Source organism: Sphaeramia orbicularis, chromosome 16, assembly GCF_902148855.1.
Source record: "Sphaeramia orbicularis chromosome 16, fSphaOr1.1, whole genome shotgun sequence".
Lineage (NCBI taxonomy): Eukaryota > Metazoa > Chordata > Actinopteri > Kurtiformes > Apogonidae > Sphaeramia > Sphaeramia orbicularis.
Genome location: NC_043972.1, coordinates 58,724,597 through 58,737,437, shown reverse-complemented (window position 1 = coordinate 58,737,437; position 12,841 = coordinate 58,724,597). Strand labels below are relative to the sequence as shown.

At 40.6% G+C, this 12,841-nt stretch overlaps 1 protein-coding gene across 1 annotated transcript; it reads left to right on the top strand.

Moving 5' to 3' along the window:
- The first annotated feature begins 1,556 nt into the window (after window positions 1–1,556).
- Window positions 1,557–11,981, top strand: LOC115434936 (protein S100-A1-like). Its single transcript, XM_030157073.1, has 3 exons — window positions 1,557–1,584; window positions 9,559–9,742; window positions 11,728–11,981. Exons 2-3 carry the CDS (start codon window positions 9,581–9,583, stop codon window positions 11,908–11,910), a joined length of 345 nt encoding a protein of 114 aa, XP_030012933.1. The 5' UTR covers window positions 1,557–1,584; window positions 9,559–9,580; the 3' UTR covers window positions 11,911–11,981.
- Window positions 11,982–12,841: the final 860 nt, after the last annotated feature.

Here is a 12,841-nt window from a genome sequence, read left to right as displayed (position 1 = left end):
AATTATTGACTTCTCACTAACATCCCACGGGCCAGATTGGAAACTTTGGCGGACCACATTTGGCCCCTGGGCCGCATGTTTGAGAGCCCTGTTCTAAGGGAAGGTACCATTAGTCCAAATGCAGTTCTGTGGGTTTGACTGCAGTTGTTCTGTTAAACCTGCTGGTGTTGGCTTCAGTTTGTCAGCTGAGGTCATGTGATCATTAGTGTCATTTACTGTGGTCCAAATATGGGTCCACTTTGACACTGATTGGATTCTATTTGTCAGTTATTATCATTTCCAAATGGTGTCATGTGATGTCTGTCAGTAGTTTGATTTGTCCTCGTTTGTTAAAACTGCGACTAAATGTAAACCTGTTGACAGAATGAAAGTCAGTCCTGTCAGTGGTTTCAACCCCACAACTGAAAAACACAACTGACACTAACAGACACACAGTAGAAACACAACTGACATTAACAGACAGACAGTAGAAACACAACTGACACTAACAGACACACAGTAGAAACACAAGGTAACACTTTATAATAAGTCCACACTATGAAGCATTAGTTAAGCATTAACAAATACTGAATTCATTGTTTATAAAGCAGATTTCTGACATGAATACTCATTAGTATATGGTTTATAAGCACAGTTATAATGGTTTTACTAATCATTCATAATCCTTCATCATTCAGTCATACAGTTTGTTTTAATAATCCCATGTGCTGTGTTTTTCCTTTGTTAGAATAACTCAGACTTTTGTGAGTCTTTATTCATTGCCAACCTTTAAATCTCATTTGTAAATGCTTTAGATGTCACAGATAGTGCACACTTCAGATGAGCTCACACCCCAGACTGAATTAATGAGTAGTAAGTGCTTTAGAACTACCTGAAATAATGAATTCATGTATTAATAACTGTTTATGGGACATCTATTGGAAAATAAATGTGTGAGTTACTATAAAATACACACTAACATATCCACTAACCATTAGTACATGTCTGAATACTTAATGTTTAAATGCTGAATCCAAAATTTATAAAGTATGAAAATACAATCATGAAGCACATTGTAGATGAGCTTATTAATGATGAGTAAAACATTTATAACTGTGCTTATAAACCATATATTAATGAGTATTTATGTCAGAAATATGCTTTATAAATGATGAATTCAGTATTTATTAATGCTCAACTAATTCTTCATAGTGTGTACTTATTATAAAGTGTTACCAAAACACAACTGACACTAACATATATACAGCAGAGACATAACAGCTGTAAACAGACTAGTGTGTGTTTCATTTGTGTATTTTCCTGTATGAACCCACTCACTGCTGTCTGTCCAGTAGAAGAACAGGACAGTGGACTGTTTGTTTGGAACTATTGAGGCTTACATGAACCACCTGATCACTGTTTGTAACAACATCAAAGTGTGTTGTAACGCTCTCTCTCTATGGCTCTGGGTGGAGCAGGTGATGCTGCTGCTGGGGGGAGGGGCTTGTGTTATTTGCATAGGTGACAGGAGGATATAGACCTGAGGTGACCGCTGATGCTGAAGCCTCGTCCACCTGCAGCAGGAACCGGTCCACATCTGAGGAGGTGAGTGGCTTTGAACTACAGACCTCAAACTAAACAGGACTACAGCCCTGCTTTCATGAACGTTTCATCCTTTCCTTTGGTGTTTACTCGACCTCAGTGACATTGATCCTCATCAGCTGCACCTGTGACTTCTCATTGGTTAGGGTTAGGGTTAGGTTACGTGATTAACGCTGATCAGTCGAGGATAATTCTGCTGATATGATGGAGCTTCTGTCAGCAGAGTCATGACTCACCAGTTCCTTTTTCCTTTAAAGCAGGGCTCTCAAACATGCGGCCCAGGGGCCAAATGTGGGCCCCCGAAGGTTCCAATCTGGCCCGTGGGATGAATTTGCAAAGTCAAAAATTCCACAGTCTTGAAGTGAATTAAGCAAAAAAAAAATTAGCTTGAATTACGGAAAAAATGTTGAATTAAGCCAAAAAAAAAAAAAAAAAAAAAAAAAAAAAAACTGAAATTTAGCAAAAAAGTTAAATTTAGCAAAAAAAAAAAATCTTGAGTTAACAACTTCAAATTTTCTTCTTTGTTTTAGTGCAAAAAAATAACATTAAATTTTGAAAATATTTACATTTACAAACTTTCCCGTAACAATAAGTTTTTTTTTTTAGATAAATTTCAGTTTTTTCAGGGTTTTTTTTTTTTTTTTTTTTTTTTTTTGATAGTTTATAAAAGTAAGTATTTTTGTGATTTAATGGGGTTTTTTGCACTAAAACAAGACAAAAAATTTGGAGTTGTCATTATTCATAGGTTATTATGCTGTTATTTTGAAAATATGCCTATAAATAATACAAACTTCATTTTTTTGTCTTTGTTTTAGTGCAAAAAATAACATTAAATTCTGAAAATATTTACATTTACAAACTATCCTGTAAAATAAAATGTGAATAACCTGAACAAATATGAACAACCTGAAATGTCCAAAGAAAATTCAACACAGTCTGAACTCTTTTCTTCTGTTCCTCAGTGTTTAGTGTCTTTGTAGATCTGATCCAGAATGCACATGGACTAATGAGAAGTGGAGGAAGAAGACTGTTAAAATTGCACTGATTTTTCTTGAGAAATGTCAGTTTTTTCGGGTTATTCACATCTTTTTTGTTTGGATAGTTTATAAATGTAAATATTTTCATAATTTAATGGGGGGTTTTTTCTTTACCCTAAAACAAAGACAAAAATGTGCAGTTGTCATTATTTCTAGGTTCTTCTGTTCTTATTTTACTGGTCCGGCCCACTGCAGATCAAATCAGGCTGAATGTGGAACCTGAAAGAACATGAGTTTGGGAACCCTGGTGTAAACAGACTCTTCCAGTCCAGCTCCTCTGGGTCTGTCTGTACTGGTGCATCAGTGTCCTTTAGATTCTGAATGATGGTCCACTTCAGTGGATGGACTTAAACCTGGCTGTAACTTAATGTAAGCTTTAGAAGTGCTGTGCTGCCCATGTGCCCTGCAGGGGGTCCGTCCTTTGTGCTCCGCTGGTTCATGCAGTTGGAGGTGACAAGAGCGAACCCCCCCAGCAGGTTCTCAGGTGTCTGAGAGGAACGGCAGGGATAAGGTTAGAGGTTTAAAGGAGCAGCTCCTGACCTTCAACACACAAATCAGGTTACAGTTTAGAATTTAAGCCAAACATTCAAAGTAACTTTAGGCCTTTGGGTTAAGGCCAACCCTAACCCTAACCCTGTTCCTAACCCTAACCCTGTTCCTAACCCTAACCCTGTTCCTAACCCTGTTCCTAACCCTGTTCCTAACCCTAACCCTGTTCCCAACTCTGTTCTTAACCCTGTTCCTAACCCTGTTCCTAACCCTAACCCTGTTCCTAACCCTGTTCCTAACCCTAACCCTGTTCTTAACCCTGTTCCTAACCCTGTTCTTAACCCTGTTCCTAACCCTGTTCCTAACCCTAACCCTGTTCCTAACCCTGTTCCCAGCTCTGTTCTTAACCCTGTTCCTAACCCTGTTCCTAACCCTAACCCTGTTCCCAACTCTGTTCTTAACCCTGTTCCTAACCCTGTTCCTAACCCTAACCCTGTTCCTAACCCTAACCCTGTTCCCAACTCTGTTCTTAACCCTGTTCCTAACCCTGTTCCTAACCCTAACCCTGTTCCTAACCCTGTTCCTAACCCTAACCCTGTTCTTAACCCTGTTCCTAACCCTAACCCTGTTCTTAACCCTGTTCCTAACCCTGTTCCTAACCCTAACCCTGTTCCTAACCCTGTTCCCAGCTCTGTTCTTAACCCTGTTCCTAACCCTGTTCCTAACCCTAACCCTGTTCCCAACTCTGTTCTTAACCCTGTTCCTAACCCTGTTCCTAACCCTAACCCTGTTCCTAACCCTGTTCCCAGCTCTGTTCTTAACCCTGTTCCTAACTCTGTTCCTAACCCTAACCCTGTTCCTAACTGTAACCCTGTTCTTAACCCTGTTCCTAACCCGAACCCTGTTCCTAACCCTAACCCTGTTTCTAACCCTAACCCTGTTCCTAACCCTGTTCTTAACCCTGTTCCTAACTCTGTTCCTAACCCTAACCCTGTTCCAAACTGTAACCCTGTTCTTAACCCTGTTTCTAACCCTAATCCTGTTCCTAACCCTGTTCCTAACCCTAACTCTGTTCCTAATCCTGTTCCTAACTCTGTTCCTAATCCTAACCCTGTTCCTAACCCTAACCCTGTTTCTAACCCTAACCCTGTTCCTAACCCTGTTCCTAACCCTAACTCTGTTCCTAATCCTGTTCCTAACTCTGTTCCTAACCCTGTTCCTAATCCCAACCCTGTTCCTAACCCTAACCCTGTTCCTAACCCTGTTCCTAATCCTAACCCTGTTCCTAACCCTAACCCTGTTTCTAACCCTAACCCTGTTCCTAACCCTGTTCCTAATCCTAACCCTGTTCCTAATCCTAACCCTGTTCCTAACCCTAACCCTGTTCCCAACCCTGTTCCTAACCCTAACCCTGTTCCTAACTGTAACCCTGTTCTTAACCCTGTTTCTAACCCTAATCCTGTTCCTAACCCTAACCCTGTTCCTAACCCTGTTCCTAATCCTAACCCTGTTCCTAATCCTAACCCTGTTCCTAACCCTGTTCCCAACCCTGTTCCTAACCCTGTTCCTAACTGTAACCCTGTTCTTAACCCTGTTCCTAACCCTGTTCCTAACTGTAACCCTGTTCTTAACCCTGTTCCTAACCCTAACCCTGTTCCTAACCCTGTTCCTAACCCTAACCCTGTTCCTAACCCTAACCCTGTTCCTAACCCTAACCCTGTTCCTAATCCCAACCCTGTTCCTAACCCTGTTCCTAACCCTAACCCTGTTCCTAACCCTAACCCTGTTCCTAACCCTGTTCCTAACCCTGTTCCTAACCCTAACCCTGTTCCTAACCCTAACTCTGTTCCTAACCCTAACCCTGTTCCTAACCCTAACCCTGTTCCTAATCCCAACCCTGTTCCTAACCCTGTTCCTAACCCTAACCCTGTTCCTAACCCTGTTCCTAACCCTAACCCTGTTCCTAACCCTGTTCCTAACCCTGTTCCTAACCCTAACCCTGTTCCTAACCCTAACCCTGTTCCTAACCCTGTTCCTAACCCTAACCCTGTTCCTAACCCTGTTCCTAATCCTAACCCTGTTCCTAACCCTAACCCTGTTCCCAACCCTGTTCCTAACCCTAACCCTGTTCCTAACTGTAACCCTGTTCTTAACCCTGTTCCTAATCCTAACCCTGTTCCTAATCCTAACCCTGTTCCTAACCCTGTTCCCAACCCTGTTCCTAACCCTGTTCCTAACTGTAACCCTGTTCTTAACCCTGTTCCTAACCCTGTTCCTAACTGTAACCCTGTTCTTAACCCTGTTCCTAACCCTAACCCTGTTCCTAACCCTGTTCCTAACCCTAACCCTGTTCCTAACCCTAACCCTGTTCCTAATCCCAACCCTGTTCCTAACCCTGTTCCTAACCCTAACCCTGTTCCTAACCCTAACCCTGTTCCTAACCCTGTTCCTAACCCTGTTCCTAACCCTAACCCTGTTCCTAACCCTAACTCTGTTCCTAACCCTAACCCTGTTCCTAACCCTAACCCTGTTCCTAATCCCAACCCTGTTCCTAACCCTGTTCCTAACCCTAACCCTGTTCCTAACCCTGTTCCTAACCCTAACCCTGTTCCTAACCCTGTTCCTAACCCTAACCCTGTTCCTAACCCTAACCCTGTTCCTAACCCTAACCCTGTTCCTAACCCTGTTCCTAACCCTAACCCACACTGTATTCAAACCAGACAGGAGTCTCTAATGGAAACCAATGTGTGGCCTCATGAACACTCTCATGTATTTGTTTGTTTGTTTATTTATTTGTTTATTTATTGTTTATTTATTATTTGTTTGTTTGTTTGTTTGTTTAATGTCTGTGTATTTCACTGGACATTAGAAAACAGTTTTCAGTGTGAGTTGAAGTCACAGTTCTTTTTTTTTTTTTTTTTTTTTTTACCAGTGGATGTTTTCTCATTCATTTCATCATTTTCACATTTATGTTTATGTTTATGTTTATGCATTTGGCAGATGCTTTTTTCCAAAGCGACTTACAGGGGAAAACCAATCAAATCACTCAATCAATCAAATTTTATTTATATAGCGCCAGATTGCAACAAAAAACTTATCCCATGACACTTTATATATAGAGTTGGTCAAAACCAGACTCTAAACCAATTTACAGAAACCCAACAGAATCCTCCAGGAGCAAACACTTGTGACTGGTGACAGTGGAAGGAAAAACTACCTTTAACAGCAGAAACCTGGAGCAGACCCAGACTCCTGGAGGATGGACGACTGACAGGACCAGCTGGGGTTAAAGAGAGAGAGTAGAGAAAGAGAAAAAGAGAGAGCGATGGAGAAAGAGACTGGGGGAGAGGGGGAGAAGGGGGGAGTAGGGGGAGACACATGGAGGCAGCTGAGGATAAGTGAGTGGTGATGATGAAGGCAGGAGAGAGGCAGGACCACCGCAGCAGGTCTAGAGATAATCCTGGGAAAATCTGTGATAATCCTGGGAAGAACTTTATTAGAATATTTAAAATGGAATGTCTGACAGTGCTAGGACAGGAGGTGCTCCTGGAAGAGCTGGGTCTTCAGGAGCTTCTTGAAGATAGGCAGGGATGCCTCTGTTCTCATAGTACTTGGTAGAGCATTCCACCAACGTGGAACGACCCATGAAAAGAGCCTGGATTGTCTTGTACAAGGTCTGGGGACCACCAGACTACGTTCCCCAGACGAGCGGAGTGGTCGTGGGGCGACATAAGCTTTTATTAGTGCACCTAAGTAGACAGGAGCAGACCCACGGAGAATTTTGTAAACTAGGATTAAAGATTTGAATTTGATGCGGGCAGCTATGGGTAGACCAGTGTAACTCTATGAGTAAGGGGGTGACATGTGCCCTTTTAGGCTGATTGAAGACCAGACGCGCTGCTGCATTCTGGACCATCTGTAGTGGTTTGACAACACAAGCTGGGAGGCCTGTTAGAAGAGCACTGCAGTAGTCAAGGCAGGAGATAACCATAGTCTGCACCAGGAGCTGGGTGGCCTGTTCGGTTAGGTATGCCCTGATCTTTCTTAGGTTGAACAGAGTGAAACAACATGATCAGGTGACGGAGGCAACGTGATCTGTGAAGGTCAACTGATTATCAATCATGACTCCCAAGTTTCGTACTACACTGGTAGGAGCCGGAGATAAGGAGTCAGTACAGATGGAGATGTCCTGCTGTATGGTTGGCTTAGCTGGGAAGACCAGCAGTTCGGTTTTGGACAGGTTCAGCTGAAGGTGATGGGCTTTCATCCATGCAGATATGTCAGAGAGACAATCTGAGATTCGCACTGAGACTGTGGAGTCATCAGGTGGGAATGCCAGATAGAGCTGGGTATCATCAGCATAGCAATGATATGAGAAGCCGTGTGAGTGGATGATCTGACCGAGTGAGGTGGTGTATATGGCAAAAAGGAGGGGGCCCAACACAGAGCCTTGGGGGACCCCCGTGGTGAGGCGGTGAACTGCTGATGTGTGCCCTAGCCAGGACACACTGAAGGACCGACCAGTAAGGTAAGATTGAAACCAGGAGTGTGCGTGGCCTGTGATGCCCATGTTCCAGAGTATGGATAACAGGATATCATGATTGACAGTGTCAAATGCTGCTGATAAGTCCAGTAGAATGAGTACTGAAGACTTGGCTGCTGCTCTAGCCTCTTTCAAGGCTTCTGTCACAGACACCAGAGCCGTTTCAGTGGAGTGGCCGATTTTGAAGCCAGATTGGTTGATGTCAAGGAGGTTATTTTGGGAGAGGAATTCTGTGACATTTAACCACCATTGTTAATGTCATGTTGAATTTTTTCCCCTGAAAAAAAAATCTACAATTGATGCCGTCTTTCTTCTGGAAAATTATGGAGAAAATCTATCAGGACATTCATGAGATATTAAAACGAGTAGACTGAACAGACATGACATCACAGTGACCTTTGACCTCTGTCCACCACCAATGAATCCATTCATTCTGAAGTGTCCTTTTGGAGTCACAGTGTTTAAATGTAATGGAGGACAATTACACACTGTCTGAAACAGACACTGGGTACAGATACATGATGTTTTTTAAATCTGTTTTATTTTTACAGAAGAAATTAATGCAGAACTAAAGTATTCTCTCTTCTGTTTACATGGAAATGTTAAACCTGAATAAAGGTTTACATGAGGTATTAATGAGGTAGACAAGTGAGCAGAAGGCTTTGTGCTGCAGTGCTCATGTTGCCTTGTTCTGGCAGCCCTTCTGTTAGCTTAGCTTAGCATAGTCACTGCATTTCCATGGTCACATGTAGCCAGTTTTTTAAAGGTGATTTGTCATCTTTTGTCAGTGATTTTGTGAAATCTGATTCTCCCTAATTATTTCTTTAGATCTGCGACTTACTGCACTCATACAATCTTGGGACATTTGTGTTGACGGAAGTTGGAAAATCTTTTTGTTGGAAGGGATGCATGCGCTAAATTAGCTTTGCTTTAGCGTTTTAATTATAATTTATAATATTATATATATGTATATATATATATATATATTTATATATATATATATATGTATATATATATATGTGTGTGTGTGTGTGTATATATATATATATATATATATATATATATATATATATATATATATATATATATATATAATTTAATTAGTTTTTATTGCCCAGATTTTCTTCCTGCAGTAAGTCACATGACCATGATCTGAGCCTCAGTTTGTGATCATATTGACCCCAGCGGACTAAAGGAATGATTAGGGAGAAGTGAATTTACCAAAATCACTCATAAAATACAACAAATCACCTCTAAAAGCCTGGCTACATCTGACCAGAGGAATGAAGCCATTATGCTAAGCTAGGCTAAGCTAAGCTAACAGAAGGGCTGTGAGAACAAGTCAGTCGGTGCACTGCAGTTCAAACTGTTTAGCCCATTTATGGAACTCATTAGTTCATGACAAATGAATGAATCCAAAGCCAGTGTTGAACTGTTCCTTCAGGGTTTTCCAGGCTGGTAGATCCCATCAGAACAGCCCACTGGAACGCTTTGGGAAGACTAGACTGCAGTGCATATTCTTCCACCAGCGCAGAATGTGTGCGTCACTGTGACAGGACAAGACACTGAGCATGTGCAGAATGGAAGGACTAAAGTCCAAATGGAATAAAGGCTTTACATGTCCAGGAAGAATTTAGACTGGAATTAAAAGTGGGTTAAACCAGTGACTTTAATCTGGTTTAAATTTAATCCCAACTTTTCTTTTTCAGCTGGAATAAGGTGTTTACATGGACATCTGAAATAGGATCGAACCTTTAATCAGATTAAACCAGAAATAAAAGTTGTCATGGAAACGCACAGACTGTCTTACACCGACAGTCCATAGATGGCCCTTCTGTGGGCTGACCTCATCTGTGTTTCCATGACGTTGTTTTTTTATTCAACAGTTCTGTTCAACTGTCCTTCTAGGTGTAAATAATCAACAGTCAACATGTCCAAGCTGCAGAATCTGAAAATGTCAGAGCTGCAGAATGCCATGGAGTCCCTGGTCGCTGTGTTCCACAACTATTCTTCAAAGGAAGGGGACAAGTACAAGCTGAATAAATCTGAACTGAAGACCCTGTTACAGGAAGAACTGGGGGATTTCATGGCAGTGAGTATATAGAAGAACAATAGAAGAACAATAGAAGAACAATAGAAGAGGATTCCTGTATGTATGCATATATGCATGTATGGACACTGTACAAATCTAAATCTTGTTCCATTGGCAGAATTTTTGGCTTGAATTAAGTTTAAAAAAAAAAAATAGAATTAAGCAAATAAATCTGCCAATGGAACAAGTGAAAATGATCTTGTTCAAATTAGTGTAAATCGGATTTTCCAGATCTATTATCTGTAAATCAGTTCATCTATCTGACTGAACAGTTCCTCTGTAGGTGATTCTGTCTGATTTAAAGTGTGATCTGATATTTGGACTAGAAATGAGACAAATACACTGGGTCAGATTCAGATTTTTGCAGTGCATGTTTGTCCTGAGGGCTCTGTCCAAAGGATATATGACATCTAATCTAGTCTAATATAATCTAATCTAGTGTAATATAATCTGACCTAGTCTAATGTAATGTAATGTAATGCAATGTAATCTAGTCTAGTCTAGTCTAGTCTAATTTAATTTAATCTAATCTAATCTAGTCCAGTCTAATCTATTCTAATTTAATATAATCGAATCTAGTCCAATTTAATATAATAATATAATAAAATAATACATACACTTAGTGTGTGACTGGAAGATGCTGGTGGATACTGGCCAACAACTGGTGCTTAACTGGTCACATGACCCCACAGTGGGTGTTGACCTCAGTAGGGAACACATGGGACCTGGGTTAGATTCCTGGTTGAAGTGGTCATTTTCAGATCAATCAAATGCTTATTTTCATAGTTTTTTTCTACTTGCTCCTCTTCTTTTCAGACTTTAATCCTTTTATCCACCTCAGCCAGTTTATATTTAGTATATTTCACTTATTTTAATGCTGTAAAAAGTTACATTTGAAGTAATCTCATTTTAAAACCGTCATTTATTCTTATTTCAAACCTTCTAAATCAGGGGTCTCAAACACGCGGCCCTGGGGCCAAATGTGTCCCATCAAAGGTTCTAATCTGGCCCCTGGGATGTTTTTGCAAAGTCAAAAATTCCACAGTCTTGAACTGAATTAAGCAAAAAAAAAAATAAACAAAAACAAAAAAAACATTGATTCAATTTAGGAAAAAATGTTGAATTAAGCAAAAATATTGAAATAACAACTTCAATTTTTTTTTTCTTTGTTTTAGTGAAAAAATTACATTAAATTATGAAAATATTTACATTTACAAACTAAAAAAAATTAACTTCAATTAAGGAAAAAATGTTGAATTAAGTAAAAAAAAAAAAATTAAGCAAAAAAAACCCTTGAATTAAGCAAAAAAAAAAAAAAATCTTAAATTAAGCAAAAAATCTCGAATTAACAACTTCAAATTTTTGTCTTTGTTTTCGTGCAAAAAAATAACATTACATTATGAAAATATTGACATTTCCAAACTCTCCTGTAACAATAAAATGTGAATAACCTGAACAAATATGAACAACCTGAAATGTCTAAAGAAAATTCAGCCCAGTTTGAACTCTTTTCTTCCTGTTCCTCAGTGTTTAGTGTCTTTGTAGATCTGATCCAGAATGCACATGGACTAATGAGAAGTGGAGGCAGAAGATTGTTAAAATTGCACTGATTTTTCTTAAGAAATTTCAGTTTTTTCAGGTTATTCACATCTTTTTTGTTTGGATAGTTTATAAAAGTAAGCATTTTCAGAATTTAATGATTTTTTTTTCTTTACACTAAAACAAAGACAAAAATTTGGAGCTGAAGGTGGAACCTGAAAGAACATGAGTTTGAGAGCCCTGCTGTAAATACTTCTGTAAACCTGCCTATCTCTGGAGTAAACAATCTGAATTCCAGAACCCGTGTCCAGTGTAATCCTTTTGCTGCATGGACAGATATTTCACTTGTTTTAGTACGTTTTTCAGATTCAGTTTTTTTCTCTTGTTTTCAGACAGCCTTTTTTGTGGACACTGATGTTGTTTTTTTCCTGGTGTGTTTGCTGCAGGTCAGTAACGACCCCAGAAGGGTGGAGTGTATCCTGGAGGACCTGGATGAAAACGGTGATGGGGAGGTGGACTTCCAGGAGTTCGTCGTGCTCGTCGCCGCATTAACGGTCGCATGCAACGACTTCTTTGAAGATTTTCTCAAAACTAAAACAGATGGAAAAATCTGTTCTGAACAGAACTAGTGACCGTTTGACAGTTCATGGAATGTTCCTGAACATCATTTATGACAGAATGTTTGACACAAAGGTTTGAATGATCCAATAAAAACAGTACCTGGACACAGATGTGGTTTATTTCAAGTCCTGCATAAAGATGGTACTGGACCCCCTGTCCTCTCTGTAGGAGACCTTCACTGATCGTCTAGATCACGGGTGTCAAACAACCGGCCCGGGGGCCAAATCCGGCCCATCAAAAGTTCCAATCCGGCCCATCAAAGGTTCCAATCCAGCCCATCAAAAGTTCCAATCCGGCCCACCAAAAGTTCCAATCCGGCCCACCAAAAGTTCCAATCTGGCCCATCAAAGGTTCCAATACGGGCCACCAAAGGTTCCAATCCAGCCCATCAAAGGTTCCAATCTGGCCCTTTAAAAGTTCCAATCCGGCCCACCAAAGGTTCCAATCCGGCCCATCAAAAGTTCCAATCCGGCCCTTTAAAAGTTCCAATCCGGCCCACCAAAGGTTCCAATCCAGCCCATCAAAAGTTCCAATCCAGCCCACCAAAGGTTCCAATCCAGCCCATCAAAAGTTCCAATCCAGCCCACCAAAGGTTCCAATCCAGCCCATCAAAGGTTCCAATCCAGCCCATCAAAAGTTCCAATCCAGCCCTTCAAAAGTTCCTATCCTGCCCATCAAAGGTTCCAATCCAGCTCACCAAAAGTTCCAATCCGGCCCACCAAAGGTTCCAATCCAGCCCTTCAAAAGTTCCTATCCGGCCCACCAAAGGTTCCAATCCAATCTAATCTATTCCAAAACTATTAGACCCTGCACCACACTGGGGCCGGTGTTCACAAATGCACTTCCCCTGAAGCAGGAACCATTTCCTCTGATCCCTAAACCATAAAACTTTTTCCTTCCTCATGAACATTTCACAGTTTTTAATGATGATTCCAAACT

Bases quoted from the DNA above. Each gene is read 5' to 3' on its own strand.
- LOC115434936 (XM_030157073.1), top strand. From the start codon at position 9,581: ATGTCCAAGCTGCAGAATCTGAAAATGTCAGAGCTGCAGAATGCCATG. The intron at 9,743-11,727 runs GTGAGTATATAG...TGTTTGCTGCAG, and splicing joins AACTGGGGGATTTCATGGCA to GTCAGTAACGACCCCAGAAG.